This window comes from Ictalurus punctatus, chromosome 25, assembly GCF_001660625.3.
Source record: "Ictalurus punctatus breed USDA103 chromosome 25, Coco_2.0, whole genome shotgun sequence".
NCBI lineage: Eukaryota > Metazoa > Chordata > Actinopteri > Siluriformes > Ictaluridae > Ictalurus > Ictalurus punctatus.
Window position 1 is genome coordinate 12963289 of NC_030440.2, and position 20627 is coordinate 12983915.

General features: G+C 38.3%; 1 protein-coding gene across 3 annotated transcripts in view; it reads left to right on the forward strand.

The window, feature by feature from the left end:
- The window catches only part of fam49a (family with sequence similarity 49 member A), a 33364-nt gene that overhangs the window by 4376 nt on the left and 8361 nt on the right, over positions 1 to 20627 (forward strand). For 2 of the 3 annotated variants that reach the window (XM_047150785.2, NM_001200389.1), the window contains 2 exon segments: positions 14400 to 14455; positions 20293 to 20372. Coding sequence is in view for 1 of the 3 variants with exons in the window: in NM_001200389.1 (NP_001187318.1) it covers positions 20303 to 20372 (70 nt within the window). In the remaining 2 variants the exon portion in view is untranslated. 3 annotated transcript variants of the gene reach the window in all.

Below are 20627 nucleotides of genomic sequence, written 5' to 3' on the forward strand. Positions count from 1 at the left end.
TAGATGACTTGGTGTTTTTTTTATTTTGTTTTGTTTTGTCCATGTGATCTCACTGTATGAAGTCACCATTTGGCCTTTCTACTACTGGTTGCCATAATAACGTTTATCAGTGGTTGGCACCATTGTCATTCCAGTTTTCTTGCTATTAAAATGAAAGATTCTGAAGGGAGAGAGTTTGTATATAAAATTCACCTGTGTGTGTGTGTGTGTGTGTGTGTGTGTGTGTGTGTGTGTGTATATGCATAATATCCTGCGAGATGAAGGAGAAGCGGCGTGAGCTTCTCGTCATTCCAGTTTTCTTGCTATTAAAATGAAAGATTCTGAAGGGAGAGAGTTTGTATATAAAATTCACCTGTGTGTGTGTGTGTGTATATATGCATAATATCCTGCGAGATGAAGGAGAAGCGGCGTGAGCTTCTCGCCATTGCAGCCATCTTATCTGCGGCGAAAGCACAAGCACCGGACTGTCTGGGCCCACGAAACAATTCTGACTCTCAGGAAGCGTGGTGAGTCCCACCGGCTGGTACGTGAGCTGCGGTTACATGAGGTCCTGTAAAAACACCTGTAAAGTGAGCCACAGAGTGGGCTGCTGTCCTCCTCCTGTAGATCAGTTTAGTCTCAGCAAGTGTGTCATTGTTGTAAACCTTATCTTCTTGAATATTACACATGCTGTAAAAGTTGCCCATCATTTACATTTATTAATTTGGCAGATGCACTTATCTACTTGTCAGAGTAGCGGAAAGAAAGGAGCCTCTAGCGATGCTGATGGAAGCGCTGAGGAAGAACGAGAGGTTGCGTGTGTGTAAAATGATGCAGAAAGTTAGCAGCATGTAAAATCGTCTAGCACGCTCCACCGTTCACTGCGGTGTATCTGAAACAATGAAAACAGGATGCTCATGGTTAGTTTTGGCTACACAGTGATTTTAATTTTTTCTCTCTCAGGCTCAGACTCTAAAGCGCTGATGTAATTGTTTGTTTGACACGATCAGATTTGTGGTTTTATGCTTAAATATGTCGGCTCTTTGATGGATCGCGACCGGACCAGATGAATACAGATGATTTCGAGGAAGGTTTCAGATCCCTTTATAAATGAGCATGTTGGTGACGCTTGTCTTACCTGACTAGACCGAAAGCAGATGTGTGCTAGTTTGTTTTGTTTTATTAACTACCAGAGAGAGAACGAAAAGCCGCTGAAGCGATGGAAAGTTGTACAGTCGGTGTTATAGATTTTACACACAATTATGTCTGTATGTTGATTGATCTAAAGCTAATACTTGCATTTAAATGTAGTGCTGTTGTGTTTACTGCTGATGCTGTGAGCAGCTATGTTGTTTTAGCGTCACTTGCTGAACTCTAAGCTGAGAAGAGTAGAAGAGTAGCCCTGAGTAGGGATTCCCAGTTGAGGGGCGTTTTCATTGTTTTGTTTTTTTGTTGTTGTTTTTTTTTTCTTCTGGTTGAATGTTGGGAATTGCAAGTTACAACCTCTAGTCTAAAGTAGCATTTATTTCATTGCATAAAATGTACCCATAAAAGGATAAAAATGTCTTTCGCAAACGATACAAACCAGTGTGCATTTTTCTCCGTTTGAGGTTAAATAAATAAAAAATTGCTACTGACAGAGGTTTAATATTGTAAACAAAATGTACTACAGGTTCACTATATCTTAAAAATGATTTTAACCATAATGAAGCTCCAAAGTCGGCTAAAATGCCCGTCTTCTGCAAACTCTTTCTCAGGCACTGCGGATCACAGTGGTTTGGGGCTTGGAAGTTATTGAAGAGCTCTTATAACAGTTATACCGTGCTCGTGTAACACAATAGAATGCTGTTTCCTATGATGTGAATCACACATTCCCATGATCCTCACATTTGCTTTGTGATGTGTTGTGTCATGATCTTGACACGCCTAGGAAAAAGTATGACGTGTTGTTTTGAATAAACAAATGTAATCATTGATAAATCGTGATGATGGAGGACTGCAGGGCATGGTGTTGCATCAAACCACCCTGTCATTTATTTTCCTATGCTTTATCATGTTTCATTCCTTTTAATGAAAGAAAACCACATTTAAAAACTCTTGTGTAGTAGCCACAAGTTATTTAGCATTGACATAAATACTGATTTTAAAGTCAGACACAGCAGTGAGTCTGTTATGTAACATTATAAAGTGTTTAGGAAGGGTTTGATGACACATATGACCAGTTTTAACCACACAATATTTTCAGAATGGAGGAAAATGTGATCCAGGTGTAATTTTTGTTTTTTTCCCTAATTTCTCACGGACGGTTACACTCGAGATCTGTCTTACAGTATTGCACAGTTCAGTGCAGCACAGGGGGGAAAATAATGTGATGTGTTCTCTCATTCTCAGCGCTTCCTGTTCTCATTTCACTTTTCGGATACACATCCTGTGTATCAGAGAGAGGGCTACATGCTGAGGTCATGCGTTTTGTTTGAAAGTACTTTATGCGAAATGCCTCGGTGATACGTGTTCGTTGTAACATGAACGTTTTGTGCGTTTGTGATGTGTCTAGCTCGATGGGCGATATCTGCAGGGAGCGACGTGTGATGATTATACACTCAGAGCTGACTCGGCAGCTGGCACGTGATTGTTAAACTGCAGCCGTGACGGGTATCTTTCAGCAGCTGCTAGAAAACTGAAATGTATGATTGGTTTTTATATCCATAGTAACAGTTGGGGATTGCAGCAGAAATATAATTCCTGAACGCACAGACATCCGTATAAATTAGAGTTTAAAAATAGGCGAGGTGTGGTACTAAATATGTGAACTTGGTCATGGATTTAAAAATAATAATAATCTGGAAAATATGTAGATAATCATTTTTTGTTGTGTTATGGCCTCAAGTGTTATTATTGTTATACTGTTTCCTTAATGACTTTAATGAAAAATAAATGATCAAAAATTATTTTATTTATTCATTTTTTATTATGTAAACACAATTAGTGTGTTTTTGTTTGTATTTTTATTTTATTTTTTGAAAATGAATGGCTTTCCTGATCAAAAATATTATAGTTTCTGTAACATTAGCATTTTTTTTTTTTTTTTTTACTGTCCGGGAGACAAGGAAATTTAAAAATAAATTCATAATTTCCTTAATGTTATTAAATCTTTAATAAATAATTTGCATGATTTATTGTAGCTATGGAAAGTTTAAAAACATCTGTTAATGAAAACAAAATGTAGCTGAGGAAACCTGTCCATCATGGACTGGAGTGCTTGTTTGCGTTTGAAACTGTCCCCTGTCGGTCATTTCACAGACACGCCCCAATACCACTTCACTCCGCCCACATCTCCGCCCAGCTAGATAATTTTCCTGTGGACCAAAAAAAAATAAATAAATAAATATTTAGATGTTGTGGCCAAAGATGCTTGATTATTTTTTCTGTGGCTTTTTAAAAAATTTGTGGTGCAATTATTTGGTTTTTTTTTAGGAAAACTACTTGAATTGCAATTGCATTAAATGTTTTGCACGGTCTTTTGCATTGATGCTTGTTGGTAAATGAGACCTTTCTGCTGTACTCATGTTCGACACACGTGCATCGAAGAGGGCTTTGGCTGAATGGCCATTGTGATGATGTCACATGGCATGTTGTGATGGTCACATGACACGTTTTGGCCCAAATCTTTTATTGATGACCGACTGCTAGTTTTCGGCAAAGATCCACACCGATAGTTTGTTCCCGTTGTTATTTGAAGTGTTTTTTGATTTGTTTTGGACATCTATTTTTATTTGTTGTTTGGAGTGATACTTGGTTCAGTTTTTAATGCATATCTTTTTTTTTTTTATTATTTACTTTATTTATTATAAGTTCATATTTATATATTTATTCCATTTTAAAAAGTACAGTACATTTTCATGGTACAGTCAGTACTGTTTTATTTTTGTAATAAAGCTCAGCAATATTTTACTTTGAGTGTTAAGTTTTCCATTCAGTATCAATATTAAAAACCATCGGTTGATTGATCGGTTAGTTATCGGTAAAATCCACCATCGCGCAACCTCCACTTCTTGTTAAATCGTCACTCTGAGGTAATTGTAAAATGTCATTGATTAGCCATTAAGGTTCTGTATTAGTGGTTATGAAGTAATAAAAAAAAATCTGAGAGCAGGAGCTACTGTTCTTGACCTAGATCCTGATTTTAAAAATAAATAAATAAATAAATAAATAAATATAAATGTAGTTGTTACAAATACATTAAAACTGCTGTAAGACAGACTAAAGAAGTGTAAGATGTAAGGCCACCGATCTCACGAGGAGATTTTCTTTCTTTCTTTCTTTCTTTCTTTCTTTATTTATTTAATGGAGAGGAACAGAGGTGGCAGTCAGTTAGAAGCTGATATTGTGGCAGGCCTAACAGTGATGTCTCAGATGGGGCTTGCTGATCAGTGAAGACCCTCTGTCTTCTCCTCGACCCTGAGACACGGCGCTTTTTGTGTGCCGCTGCTTTTGAGATGCGTCGAGTTCACAATACAGAAGTAGCATTCAGACCAACGGCGATTCATAGGAGGAATTGTGTGCCCCTGACTCCTACACGTTTTTACGACCGGCTGTGGAGACCCTTCTGAATACCAACCCCACCCGGTCACAGTTACACCCTGATGCCTTGTTGATGTCCAACTCCTTCAGTTCCACACCTTATTAAAAAAAACACAACAACAATACTTAATTAAAATATGAGTTCCTCCTTAGATTAATGAGAACTCTGCCATTTTGTTTCATTTAGAGCTTGTTGAATTTGTGTATGAATGTCTGTGTTTCTGAGCCGGCTGTTCAGTATGTGTGAGTCTGATCCACTTCAGTGCTGTTTCCAGGACTGTGATATGGCACAAGAGGCAAGACGGCCTTTGTGGTTTTGGACTTGTTGCCCCTTGTTTGCCCCCACCTCCAGTGACCGTATAAGGGCAAAACTGAGCCAGCTGCTCTGAACTCACTCCTGTCACTTTTCTTTTCATATAGTTTTCTTTTTTCTTTTCTGTCCAGTGTTCCCATTTTTCTGACACAAAAAAAGCTTGTCTATTGATTTTTAATTTATGAAATGCATATATAAACTACAGATGGTAAGATGCCAATCCCTTGAGATGATCCTGATACCTATCCGATATTGTTTTATTTCAAAACTACTCTGCTTTAAAGTGTACTTCACACACAAATATAATCAAATCAGTCCTAACAAAAGAAAAAAGTCAAGTCTGGAATTTTACGTCCGTGGGAAGTGATAGCTCAGCAGTTAAGATGTTGGATTTCTGATCGGACGGTTGTGAGTTCAAACCCCAGCGCAGCCACTGTTGGGGCCCTTGAGCGAGGCCCTTTCCCCTCAACTGCTCAGTTGTATAAAGGAGAATAAAGGAGTCTGCCAAAATGCTGTAATGTAATTTGTTCCAAATGAAACTAATTCCATTTGTTAAGTTTGCTTTCTCCATATCTGAGCCACCACTTAAGTAAGACTAGCCATTTGATAAGGACGAGGTGTTTGCTGATGCACCACAATGACTGTGATGCATTAGTGAACAATTTCTCACCTAGCATGCGTAAGAGACACTTTTTCATTGGCACCACTTAGTTGTCACGTAGTCCTTTTTAACTCTGTCTTATGGAGTTTTGTGGGCATGGCTAAATCGAAGTCCCATGAACATACTTGGCAATTTACAAGTGATTGTCAATTCGTCAACATACACACGAGTAAGAAGATCAGTGTTGCTGATTTCTTCCGTTTCTACTGGACCCAACACCGCACCGGTGCTCAGCAGCGGTTAGTCCTTAGTCCTGTTACACTTGCTGAAGAAAATTCATCGTTCGTTTCGTAGAAAACCTAACAAAAGGAAGTCTCTGCCAAAACATCATATGCTCCGTGTGTGTGGGGTAGGGGGGGGATGAGATGTTTTAAATTCTTGAGTGTGCTTGAAGACATTCCCAGAAGTGTTCTTGGGTCTCTCCTTCTGCGAGAAGTCATTGTGTGCCTCTTGTTTGCAGTGTAGAAGGCAGAAGTCTGAGCTTTTGGTGTCTGATGTAGAATAGGCTTTTTTTTGTTGTTTGTTTTACATTATGTAGCTCTCATGTCATCCATTTTTAGTTTGGTGGGACTTTTGAAATGGCCATTTCCATCTAGTTTATTTGAGTGAGAATCACTGTGACAGGGTGGCGATATTTCAGTTTAGTTCAGATTTTGGGCCTGTGTGACTGTTGCAGTATGATATGGTAATTAGTTCTAGCGATATGTATGTATGTATGTATGTATGTATGTATGAATGTAATGTAATGTAATGTATGTTATGTATTTTGCTTTCACACTGAATGCAAAACGATTGCTCGCCTTCAGCTAATTCACACCTGCACCATAGGTGGCGCTGACCAAGAATGCTTTTCACGCCTGCAAGTTTCTGTGACTAGTTCTTTTCTTATTGTATGTGTATTCTACCAAGAAAGGGAGGCAGAAAGTTTGTGTTTTTTTTTTTTTTTATGAACAGCACCATCAAGCTGTTTTAGTATGAATGAAATAATGTGAAATATAATGCAAACTTATTATCCCATTATATTTATTACTGACATCTTTATATTCTTGTTGAAACATAAATAACAAATGACATACTGAGGATTGTTTTCTGCTACAAAAATCCAACTGTACGCCCGCTGAGCAAACAGCAATTTTTTTAATGCATGAGTAACTGATGCACCATTTTAACTGTAAAAGGCCAGTTGGATGGAAACAGGCGGGAGGCAGCCAATATCACAGTTAAATTTTTATTATTATTATTATACACGCACTTTGACTTTGTCGATAACAGAAATGTGCAAAAAGTGGATGGAAACTTGGCAAATGATAACGAACTCAATATCCCTGCTCTTCTCTATTCCAGAATACTCTTCATCAGTGTTTAGACTAGTTTTCAAAACAGCTTTCTGTGCTTTAGTGCCTCCTTTCTCGCCCTTTTGTGCAACAGCAGTGGCTCCGGGCACATGATCTAAAGCTCAAATCTAATTGGACGGCCCTTTTTATCGCCACGCTACAGGGGGGAAAAAAGTGTCGCTTCGTCGCGCTGCGAATGATCGCTTCCGGTGTGAACAGCTCCATAGGGATTTATTGTTTCAATTCAAGAGCATCATCGTGTTAAACATTCACGTCGCTTAATCGCGCTCCGTGTGAAAGGACCTTAAGGCAGGGGATCATTTTATATTCCATGCCGCATAACCTGTAAATTTTACAAAGCGTGGCTTGTGTAGCACGGACACACGACAGTGATGCACGAGCACAAACTTATATTTGTATCTAAAATGCTCCACAAGGGTTGGGGAAACTGGTGCGAGGTGCTTAAAAGATTTAGTTAAATTCCAGTTTGTTGTCATTATGTGCTGTATTTGCACGATTGCAGTGTAACGTATGTTTATTATAACTGTTATACTATTAGTAATGAGGCCACATTGCTCGTCACTCGCAGTGTAGACGCAGTGATGCACAGTGTAGCGCAAGTAAAATCTGTAATGTCTAGTTAAAATGGTATGATTAAAGTAAACACAAGTAAAACAATGTCTAAAGGCAGTGAGGAACCGAAACCACAAGGTGCAATGTAAGGGACATTTTATTAATTATTTATTATTTAAGTGTTTTGTTTGTACATCCATTAAAATAGTGTGTGTGTATGTATGTATGTATGTATGTATGTATGTATGTATGTATGTATGTGTGTGTGTGTGTGTGTGTGTGTGTGTGTGTGTGTATGTGTATGTGTGTATATATAATATAAAAATACTATATATATATATATATATATATATATATATATATATATATATATATATATATATATATATATATATATATATATATATATATATATATATATATATATAATTAGTGCTGTTAAAGGAAAAGTTGATGTTACATGGTGTTACAGTCGACGGTCCCAACTTTTTTGGACTGTGTTGCAGTCATCAGATTTGAAATGAGTGTATGTTTTCAAAATAAATTAAATGCACAAAGTCAAACATCAAATAACGTGTAAATAATGTGTTTTCAATACAGCAGAGTGTGAACTGAATTTTCAGGTGACTCTTTTTGTTAGTTTTCTTTTTTGCATTTTCCATACTGTCCCAACTTTTTCGGAATTGGGGTTGTAGATTTCAACGATTATGCTGGCTATCAAGTTGGTTGATTTGAAATGTCTGTGGGGAAATGTGGAGTCTGTGGCTTTAAGATTGACACACATTGCGTTGTATCTTATTGGTGTTTCCTTTTCACCGGTTTTGTATTCTATACAAACCTTAATAGCCTGTGTTGTCTGTGCAACATAAAACGTCTCTTGTCTGAGCTACTCATCAGATAAAGCTGTGAATGTCTTCATTCACAGAACACGAATGGGAGAGTAAATTAAGGAAACGCAACGTGTTTATCAGGACACTTCTTTATGCAAGTTTTTCCTCTGCAGTTCACCACAGAGCACATGAGTACGTGTAGTTTTATTAAGGCTACTAAGTTACTAGCACTTGCAGCGAATTTGTAACCAACTTCTTGTATTTGTTTCCTGATGTAACGTGTACACGTGTTGTGTATATCTGGCCACACCCACCGACAGGCAACACTCATCACTCAGCGATGGTTAGAGCACGTGATCTCGCAGGCCTTTCGCTTATGTTTTATTCTCCTTTCATTCTTTTTAACACAGTGCATGTTGTCACGTTACTGAGAAACCGCAGAACACTTTCCTGAACACCGGAGACAGAATCCAATCCAAAAGCTGTCTCAAAGCAGCTGACGAAGACGGCAGAGAGTAAGGCTAGTAGCATGTCAAAGTCAAAAATGGATAATGGATAAGAATCTAAGGATTGTTGGTTTATTTCAGACAAGTCAAATTATGAATCTGCTCTGCATTTAGTTGTATATTTTTCTCCCCAGAAAAACAGGTTGTAATATGTACGTTTTAGTTAATTGTTTATTTTATTTTATTTTATTTTATTTTATTTTATTTTATTTTAGTTGTATTTATTAATTTATGGTTTATTTTTTGAACCATTCGGTGTAAGAACATTGGTCTTGAGCTTTCAGGGTTAAAAGATTGCATTTAGTTGTTAATCTGCAAGATTTTTTGTCAAACTCTCTAGAAATGGTACGTTTATGTCAGCTATTTTTTTTCTTATCGGGTTTAATCATAAGAACTGTTTCAGCCTGAGGTGGTTTCACACTTCCCTGAGTGGTGACGCAGAATCTGATGAACAGTTGCTGTTTAAATTTGACGTCATGTTCCCATGAGGAACGTTTTGTAGGAATGGTTCATGGATGTCCGAGTAGTTTATACACCTTTAACATGCCACAGTCCCACAAGCTTGCATTGCAAGACCACAATGCTCTCTGGGGTTAAGTAGTTACTTTCTGGCAACATGTAGACCATTCAGATCCCTGAAATGCTTTAAACTTTTCTATTTGAGACACATGCCATGGGGTTAGGGTTAGTTAACATGCTGATATTGCGTCTAATGCCTTCCTGTGGTCTTTTAAAATAAATAAATAGAGCATGAGCTCAATTAATAGTGTTGTTCCAGTACTTTTAAAAATTAGGAGCTTGCTGTGTAGTTCTCTTGCCTATGAGTTCTCTACTGATCATTCTGAGCACAATCTCATTTCCATAGCCCAGGCCTTGTGATTTCATTTCAGTCACTGTTGTTTACTCTTGGGATTTTGGAATTTTACCTTGTATTGAATTTTCATGCTGTTACCTCACGTTGAACTTTTTTTTTAAATTCAATATTTTTCAATATTCCACGTCTCGAGCCAAAAACAGACTGGAAAAATGAGTCTGTTCACCATTTCAGCTTGAAGGAGAGTAGCACAGGCGTAATCATATTGCTGCACCCAACTAGAGGTTGTGACTTCTGACTTCTGACCTCTGACCAAGGAGGAAAAAACAAAACAATTCCTACTTGGGAAATTGGGAACGAGTTCTGGAAGTGACGTCAAGACAGCATGTCAACACAGCAGCACTTCTTACCTGTAAATGAGTTATACTGTATATACACAAGTATTTACTTTAGCTCAATATACTGACTCATTCGCTTGTTAAATCTATAACACTGACTGTACGGTTCAATGTTTTGAGGAGGAAAATATGCAGCACTCATCAAAGTTAGCTGGCGTCGTAGCAAAAATGAATATGTAGGTGTGCCTGTTTTTTCCCGTTCCGAGCTCTGAATTCCCTCTTTGGAGGTAAGTCGGATGCAGCACATTACCAGCTGTGCAGTGGAGAGCTGCATGCCAGCAGCTGTAATCACAAAAAACTCAGCTGGATGGTGGATTTTAGGTGATCCTATCTGCAGTAATGAATGGAGAAACAATAAAAACACAACCGTACATTTTCAATAGAAATTCTTTTACAAGTCGGTCATTTAATCTCAACATGGCTGACATTTTCTCTGTTGATCTTCTGCTCAGAAGAACTCCTGAACTCCTCTGAGCCCTGACTGGAGCAAGAAAGGGGGGGGGGCAGTGTATTTAATCACTTTCAAATTTTTATTACCGTTAACATTTGTGTTAGATTTGACACTTTGTTCTAGGCCTTTTTTTTTAAGTCAAAATTTCCTGCCTTTTTGATTTTTTTTTTTTTTTTTTGGCCAAAACTTTTCAGTGGCATTTCTAATAAATGCAGTTAACTGATGTTAAATATATACTTATCTAACATTAGGCAAGAACATACACCGCTCGATTTTATTTCACATTAGTCAACTCAAAACCTTCTCCATTTACCAGTCCAGTCAAGAGTGTGTGAAATGGTGTGTGAAATGGAGGGAGTGGGACGGGGCTTCCAATGGTGGGGTCAAAACGCCTACTCGAAAAAATCATTCCAGATTGGGTTGTTGATTGGCTCATTTCTCCCATTTTATTGGGTCGAAAAAGATTGCTCTTTTGGCGTGTTTCTGAGTGATAACTCGTACTAGTGTACTCTGATGTTAAATTGCAGCACACCATTGCACAATGTGAGAAGGTTGGCAGGTGTGGTGAAGTAATATAATCAGAATATACGTCGCTGGACGTTGTGGCAGTGTAACATAATGTTTGGATTATTTGGATCATCATATCACACGATTATGAAAACAAAGATCTGCCAGCATAAGGATTCTGAAAGTGGATATTCAGGAATCTTCAGTATAATGGCTCCATCATTTCTAAGCCAGCTATAATGGAGTGTGGATTTGTCGGGCTGTGATGGACTTTGTCCCTCTACCTGAACGGAACAGAATTAAAACCGCTCCATCGTGTACAAACACATGGAGCTGCAGCTTCTCTAACATGGTTAGTCTGTCTTTGGGAAAAGATCACCATCTGCTTCTTCACAATGAACTGACTCGCTGAGGATGCCTGTCCATCTGCAATGCCGAGTCCCACGTCTACTGCTCACTCACGCTAGCTCAACACGTTTCTGTTCTTAACGTAAAACTGCAAGTTACTTCCGGAGTTCAAATTTTTTACATTTTTTTTTATGTGGATTGTGCTTCGACACTGCTCCTCTGCACGGATGAATCTGATGGCTTGAGGTACACTGCTGTGAGAAAAGTATCCTGATTTTCTTCGGGTTTTTGTGTACATCTCGTACTAAGTAGCTTTAGACCTTTACGAAATACAACATGAAACAAAGGCATCCTGAGTAAACATGCGATACAGTTTTTATTTATTTATTTTATTGCACTCAATTTGTGATATTTTGTGGATCATAATATCGCAATGTTTTTGATATTGATGTATTTTAGGTCTGTTATGTGAGTCAGCAGTCCAGTGATTTTGGACGTCTATCAATAAAAAAACAATAGCTTTAAAAAGAGTCTGGAACGATAACTAATTTGAGATTGTATGTAGGAAGTTTTGTAAAGATCTAACAGACATGATGGAATGAGTCTAGAGAGCAACACGAAAGAGAAAAGGTGGTATGAAGCTGATTTACATCTGATATTTTTCTTAAAAACAAAATCACAATGAAATGAAATTGTGCACTATGCATGAAGGGGTTAAAGTCAGGAAGTGAGTACCTCTGCGTCACAGGCTAAGTTACAACCACAGGTCTGGACCTGAGCACATAAATCCTTTTCTGAAGAAGTGGAGAATACTGCTGAAGGATTTGTAGTTTTTTTTTCTTTCTTTTTTTTATTGTGGAAAGACATTTGGAAACGCCCTTTGAAGAGAACTGTTTGTATTACACGTAACTATATCATTATTCTAGTTGATTCTTTAAGTGTAATGACCTGCTTTCCATGGTGACCGTCGACTGTCTTTGGTGTAGATGTGCACATCATTTAGAGTGTTTAGGAAATCAGTGACTAGCAATGAAGCCACAAGCATGGCTCGGTTCTGTTGGAACACAGATGTTGAGTGTTAGTTCCGTCAGGTGTGAAGAAAACGTCGATCAGCTGCAACAATTGCAGTCTTTCTTATAGGACATTTCAAATGTTTTTGTGCGCCTGTCTGCCATTTCCTTCCGGACGATGGCATCCTCATATTACAGCACATGTTGCAGTGTTCCGCTTGTCAGGAATAATCCAGGTTCAGCACTGCAAGTTTGGCGTATAGGATCTGGCAGCTGCAGACGCTGAAGGTCCTCGCTTCATCGCTTCACAAATCTCGCCGACCCAAAGTCTACAGTTTTGAGGAACTTGTGTTGCTGAGATGAATGGAAAATTCCCTTTGCGAGCTGTGAACATTTTCTAGGAATTTTAGTACTCTGGTTTGACATGGAGGGGAAATACCATATAGAACCAGAGAACCGCAGAATCACCAGCTGCTTAACTCAAACAGCATCGATCTCCGGTTTCACTAAACTCTCACGAAGACCCTGTGTAACCCTGTTGTTCAACGATTATCTGGCTGTAGATTTCCTCTGGAGTGTGTAGGATGGGAGACTTTTCTTTAGTTCCACAATTTTTGGTTTGGTTCCACCACCAAAATCCTGCTACATTGACCTCATGGGGCTTGGGGGTAGCACCAACAAGACAAGTTAGTAAAATAAGTCAAATAAGACCTGAACATTGAGGGTTATATTATAGATTTGTTGAAAAAGTATGTATTTTAATCAAGCTTGTGGTTTCGCACTGATTGTAGTTTAATTATGTAGTCTTTAATTATGAAATCTGAGGTAATGAATGCACAGCATCTGTTTTACTGAATATCAGCTCAATTTAGCAAGTCGTGCTCTGCGATTGGTAAAAATTCTCCTACTTTGTTTGTCACAGGGGCAAGCCATGTTTATAATAATGTGTGGGTCAGTGTGTGTGTGTGTGTGTGTATGTGTATGTATATATATATATATATATATATATATATATATATATATATATATATATATATATATATATATATATATATATATATATATATATATATAAAATGCACAGTTTTTAGCCTATTTCTAAACCTAAATACTGTTTAAATTATTAGTTGTTGGGACGCTTCATACATTTGAGGTCCTGTTCACACCCGGTAATAAGATCCATCTCGAGAGATCCGATCACAGGTGGACAGCTGACGCAGACGTTTGCGCCTGGCAGCCTGAACGCGTCTCCAGCGAGAACTTGTGATTGGATTATATGCATCATTTCCGCTGGAGGAAGCGGGTTGCACATTTTATTACATCAGCCTTCTGTTGCATTTGTTTTCAGGCAGATATGTCCCAACTTCATGTACCCAGCAGTGGTGACTTTGCGGTTAACTCTGGGTTACTGATCGGAAGGTCGGGGGTTCAAACCCCAGAACTGCCAGGCTACCACTCTTGGGCCCTTGAGCAAGGCCCTTAACCCTCTCTGCTCCATGGGTGCTGTATCATGGCTGACCCTGCGCCCTGACCCCAGCGTCCTGACATGCTGGGAATGCGAAGAAAAGAATTTCATTGTGCATATGTATACGTAATCAATAAAGACTCTATCATTATCATTACCCTCATGTACCTGTTCAGGCAATTTCAAAAGTTTCAATTGTGCAGTCTGCTAACGAAACTTAATAAATGATTGAGAAATGAGACGATGGAAGAAGCTATGAAAAGCAGATATTATAGAGTCACCTTTTATCCATTAGCCTGGTGGTGGAGCGCTCTTGGGTACTTCATGCCCATGTGGAGCAGACAGTTTTGTCCCAGTGGTCACTTTCTTTGATGGATTATTCTAATGCATGTTTATTTCCCTTCTAGAAATGGGTTTGGGTTGCTGTCGTCACTTGGATTTGTTTTTCTATGAAAAAACACTGGAGAAGCTTAATATTCGTTAAAGGATATTTTAAAGAATTCTTAAAATCATGATGACTACTGTGACTTTTATTTTTATTTATTTTTTTGCATATGGAGCACTACGAAAGCTTTTGATATGCTGCACGGCTCTAGCTAAGCAAATCTTTTTCCAAACTTGTGTTTCAGAAATCAAGAATAAGTGGATGATCTAAAAGGAACCACAAAAATTTCCTCCAGATAAGGTAAGCTGATGCTCTAAATACTGTAAATAATTGTGATGTTGTAATGTCAGTCATGTAGTATTCTGATACTCTTGGTTTGGTTTGCATTTGTTAACAAATAATAAGATGGGTTTCTTACTTGTAAAAGATGTCTAGTTATATATTTGCTGCTGTAAGAACCATTTAAAGTGCATATACTTTATTTATTAGCTGAAGCAGGGGTGTGCTAATCATAAATTCGTTAGCTAGCCCTCCAGGCAAGTGAAAGCTCCAGTATGCTGGCCTAGTCCTGTTCTGTTCTGTTCTGTTATGTTTGAGGTTCTTTTGTAGAATGCATTTAACCCAATAGCATTTCCATCTAGACAGTTTGGCACAGAACGCTCACCTAAACCATTTGCTCAGCAAAGATGAATAACCGTGCTCGGTGTAGTGAAACCATTCAGGTATGCTGGCTTAATCATGGACCCCACCTCATGATTTAACTATAGATGCACAATAGATGGAGAAAAAAAACCCTGTAACCACTCACAACTCCACGCTGGTTTAACTGATTGGCACATTTTTATTTATTTTTTTTGAGCTCCCTCCTACCCATCAGTCATTACGTACACCGTAGTGGATATTTGGCTGAAACTCTCTCATGTATAGGTCCTGTGATTGTGACTCCTGCAGTAGCAATGATGTATGTGTTTACATTTGATAAGTCTGTTTTTATACCTGATTTTTATACCCGTGTTTTTGTTTGTTTTTGTTTTTTACATTAAAATGGATGCCAACCGTCTTCACGTAGAACTTTTAAGCTTAATGAACAAACTGAACTTTTAATGAGCTTCCATGAACCAAATCACTTTTCCTTTTTAGAGAAACAATGACCAAAAAACCCCTCCTAATAACTGTAACAAGTGTGCTATTACCACTCAGCTGAGAGAAGTTTAGGAGGATTTATCTACAGTGCTGTGAAAAAGTATTTGCCCCATCCTGATTTCTTCTGTTTTTGTTTATCTCATACTAAATAGTTTTAGATCTTCAAACAAAATTCAACATAAAGCAAAGGCAACCCGAGTACACATGCAATACTTTTTTTATTTGTTTAGTGAAAAACGTTATCACCCATGTGAAAAACTAATTGCCCCCTCAAACTTAAAATCTGGTTGTGCCACCTTTAGCAGCAATAACTGCAACCAAACGTTTCTGATAACTGGAGATCAGACTTCCACTTACTTCTAGTACTAGGACTTACTCCTGTGCTCTGGATCTTTGTCTTGCTGCATAATCCAGTTGTGCTTCAGTTTCAACTTACTGACTGAACATTCTCCTTTAGGATTTTCTGGTAGAAGACTTAATGTTCTTCTGGGTTAGCAGTAGTTTTTGCCTCCCCACACTTCCATGGAGTTTCAACCACTGTGAATTCTTACTAGTCACACCTACCTTGTTGGTGTACAGTTGGAGACTGCAGCTAATATTTTCCACAAGTTATTTGTGTAAATAATTCATGGCATGTTTTTATTTATTTTGATGGATTTTTGGTGGCATGGTGATGCAGTGTTATCGTCTCATAGCCCCATCATTCCTGATTTGATCCAGAGCTCAGGTTACTGTCTGTGTGGAGTTTCTTGTGTTCTCCCTATGTACTTCTAGGTTCTCGGGTTTGCTCCCACTTTCCAAAAACCTCTACTAGGTGGATTGGCTAAGATGAGCGTCCTCTAGGTGTGAATAAGTGTGTGACTGTGTGCCCTGCGATGAACTAGCGTACCATCCAGGTTATATTCCTGCCTCAGGCTCCAGATCCACCACAACCCTGATCAGGGTGCATTTCTGTGTGTTGGTGAATGTGTTTACTACAGCACACGTTTCCAATTACTAAAACGCATTCAGCCGTCTTGTGCTTTTGCCATGTTAACGTACAGCTCGGGTTTGTGTTTTCTGAATTAACAGTTTGAGAAGAGTTCTTCAGGCAGCTGGAGTAAGGTGCGACAGGAAGTCTTTTTTTTTTTTTTTTTTTTTTTTTTTTCTTTTTTGCAGCATCCTTTGTAAAATGGTTAACCACATACAACAGTGCTGATGTTGTCTTCACATCCTCTTCTGCAAAACTGTAAATTCATTCTACTTTTTCCCGCTGTTTTTAGCTTAGAGTTCTTCACATTTTATCATCTTCTTTTTTTTTTTTAATCATGCTTTTATCTGCTTATTCACCGTGCTGAAAAAGAAAAGCTGTTCAGCTTCTGTCAGTCTGTCTAATGTCGGAGTCTGTAAGCAAATTGTATAGATACACTGTCTTGCAAAAGGTTAGTTTGGGCAAGAACTACATATGGGTGTGATAGTCAGGCGTCTGCACGTAGAGTATTTTTCTTGTTTCTCAAGATGAACTGATGAAATATTCATCCTTTTTTTTTTTTTTTTTTAATTAGGTATTTTTAAAAATATTATTTATTTATTTATTTATTTATTTTTAATAAAAGTTTTTTTCCCCATACATGCATGTAATGTTGCCCTAAAATTTATTTCTGGGCAATTCCATGCAAATTTCTCTTCGTGTTATTCACGACACTTTCTGCACCGTAGAAAACATGTAATGTTTGTTCATTTGACGTCACATCCCTAACCCTGAGATGTTTACTGTGTATTTGAAATGTGTAAATAAACACACGAGTTTTTATGATTTACCTGTATTGTTCTCAAGAAATGAAATGACGACATCAATTTGCCTCATTCTTTCTGCTGAGACATTTTGTTGGGCAAATTGAGTGCAAATCTCACATCCATCATGCTGAAAATGGAATAAAACACCATCGTGTAGCAGCGTAGATTAAGATTTTGTTGTTGATTTGGTGTGAAGGTGAACGCAGCTTTAGTTGATTGCACATCTGAAATACACCATATGGCCGACAATATATGCGGACCACCATGACAATCAATGTCCCTGTGCACAAAGTCCAGATGCTGAATGAACACGCATCCCCACAGCCACGCTCCAAAATCTAGTGGAAATCCTTCACAGAAGAGTGGAGGTTAGTGTATATATTTAAAGGAGGGAATAAATCTTGTTCAGCTGTGGCTCAGGTGGTAGAGCGGGTTGTCCACTAATCGTAGGGTTGGTGGTTTGATTCCCGGCCCACATGACTCCACACCCCGAAGTGTCCTTGGGTAAGACACTGAACCAAGTTGCTCCCGATGACAAGTTAGCGCCTTACATGGCATCTCTGCTACCATTGGTGTGTGTGAATGGGTGAATGAGACACAGAGTAAAGCGCTTTGGATAAAAGCGTTATACAAGTGCAGACCATTTACCAAATACTTTGGAGTATATATTGCCAAACCATTTTGTGCCCCCTGCTGATTGCTCAGACATTGTTGATGCTGTTTTTTATTACTGTTTTGTGTCTGCTATTTATTCCAGTCAGTTACAGGAACTTACAGATGCCTTTAACGTGCTAAACTCTGACCGCAGTCATTTCCTCAAGTCAAAACCGGTTCTACATCTCAACACCTCTTACTGTAGTTGAGGTGGTTTAAATCACCTTAAGCTTTTCTTTGGGACTGGTGGCGCATTTATTTTGGCACTATGATGTATTCAGTGTGAAAACAACTAAATAGAAGCTTTATTCTGACTAGGTACTCGGGTAAATTTATGCACATTTTAAATTTTGCAACCTGAGTTCAGGTATTCAGCTCAACAGTTCAGTTTCAATACACACACACACACACACACACACACACACACACACACACACACACACACACACACACACACAAGACTACTGCACTTTTTTTAATACACCAGCTGTATGTACTTGGACAGTCAAGCATTTTGTTCATTTCCCCTCCTAATTTAGTTATTTGCAACTCTCATCTGTTCACTAATTCTCAGCAGCCAGCCCTGGGACGCTGAGGGTTAACACTCTCGATACACTTGAGAAGCCATTCCCCCTTTTTTTTAAAAATTTTTTTTTTATTGCGTGCCATTGTATTCAACATGAACCTCCTAGCATGTATGCGTGAACTCTCAAAGAATGCCTGTGATTGGCTAGAGTCACTGTTTGACAAGGGAGAAAGGAATGTCCTCAATACCAAGCTGTCCTTTCTAGGTTTTCTGCCACGGATAGATGTGGCATTGTGGGGATTCAAACATGGGATGGCTTTACCATTGTGTAATTTGGGAACCCCCTTTAAAAAAAAAAAAAAAGAAGCTTTTAACCACTGCTACAGGTTGTATTTATCCGTGTGTGTGTGTGTGTGTGTGTGTGTCTTTAGAGGGTTAAGGGCCTTGCTCAAGGCTCCAGATGTGGTAGCTTGGCTACCTTCCGGTCTTTGAGCCACCACTGCATTAAATACCCGTTATGGAAGCAAGTCAAAAATAGTTTTGTCTTTTTGTTTTTACTGGGAGGACATTAGAAAGTAAAAACAAGTCAAACAAAAGAGCATCATTCCATAGGCTTTAAATTAAACAGGTTACAATAAAAGTAATGTAAAGCCTAATGAATATTCACTATATGGCAAAAAGTATGTAGACACCTGATCACATCACATCACAATGTACTTGTTGAACATCTCATTCCAGATTTATTCCCTCCTTTACTGTTAATAATAATCTCCACTCTTCTGTGAAGGCTTTTCAGTAGATTTTGGAGTTTGGCTGTAGGGATTTGCGATCATTCAGCTACAAGAGCATTAGGAAGATCATATATAGTGATGTTGGGCGAGGAGGCCTGGGGTGCAGTTGGTGTTCCAGTTAATCCCAAAGGTGTTTAGTGGGGTTGGGGTCAGAGCTCTGTGCAGGACACTCGAGCTCTTCCAGTCTAACCTTTGCTTTGTGCACAGTGGCATTGTCATGCTAGAACAGGTTTGGGCCTCTTAGTTCCAGTGAAGGTAAAATGTAATGCTACAACATATAAAGGCATTCTATACGTGTGTGTGTGTGTGTGTGTGTGTGTGTGTGTGTGTGTGTGTGTGTATATACAACTTTGTGGCAACAGTTTTGGAAAGAGCCACATATGGGCGTGATGGTCAGGTGTCCACATACTTTTGTTCATGTAGTATATGACATATTCCCAAGATGCGAACATTTAGGTTCATAGGAAGAAAATTTTCAGAATCTCACTCATCTTGCATTAATTTCTCTGGACACAGGACTTTTATTCTGAAATGGAAGGTCTTTTGAATGTCAGTTTCATCCACATTGTATTGGATATTATTGATCTGCTGTATTCGACTTGCATCGGAAGTGAGCGCTCAGAATGATATTTTCGTTCTCCGTGCTTTCAAACTACAGATCGGACGCCTCCGTGTTTGTCTTTGGTTAGCAACAAGCTAGCCATCTAACTGTGATGAGTGATGTGCGTTATCCTCCTCAGAACAGCGATCCGTGGATTTACCAAGTGAATGCCTGTATGTTGATTGATCTAAAATATATAGTTATATATACAGTGTAACACATTTAAAGGTAAGGAGTTCTGCTGTGTTTACTGCTGATGCTGTGAGCAGCCATGTTGATTTGACGTCACTTGCTGAGCTCGGGGTTGAGGAGACCATTCAGTGTTCTCACATAGGAATTCTGAGTCGCAGGGCATTTTCTTTGGTTTTTCCTAATCGGAGGTCAGGGATTAAGTTGCAATATGTAATATGATTTCTTTTTTTTTATGTTCTATGCTACAAAGTTATGTCTTTTTGAGAGTGAAGTTAATACTTGCATATGTAATGTTTTACATTAAGTCATTAATATATGACTTCCACTGAACACTATTAGTAGAAGTTATGTATGTGTCAAAAATGTGTAATACACTTTTTATTATTATTATTATTTTATTTATTTTTTTACTTTTTTTCACCACCAATTTTTTTACCATTTATATCTTGATTAGGTTTGCTGGAATGGGTAATCTTCTAAAAGTCCTTACAAGAGAAATAGAGAACTATCCACATTTTTTCCTGGACTTTGAAAGTAAGTTTACGAGGCTTGCAGCTTCAGAAGCGGAACTGTGTAATAATTGATCTTCACTCCACAGAAGAAATTGAACCACCATGTCTGAACACTCGCATAGACCTGGATGTCTCTGCATTCATTCAGAAAAGCAGAGAGGTCCGAGCTTGTACACTGTAAAACCGGATAGTTCATTTAACTCAAAAATTTTGAGGAAACTAATTCACCTCAAAATTTTTAAGTTGATAAATCAATTTCTTTAAGCCAAATGCACTT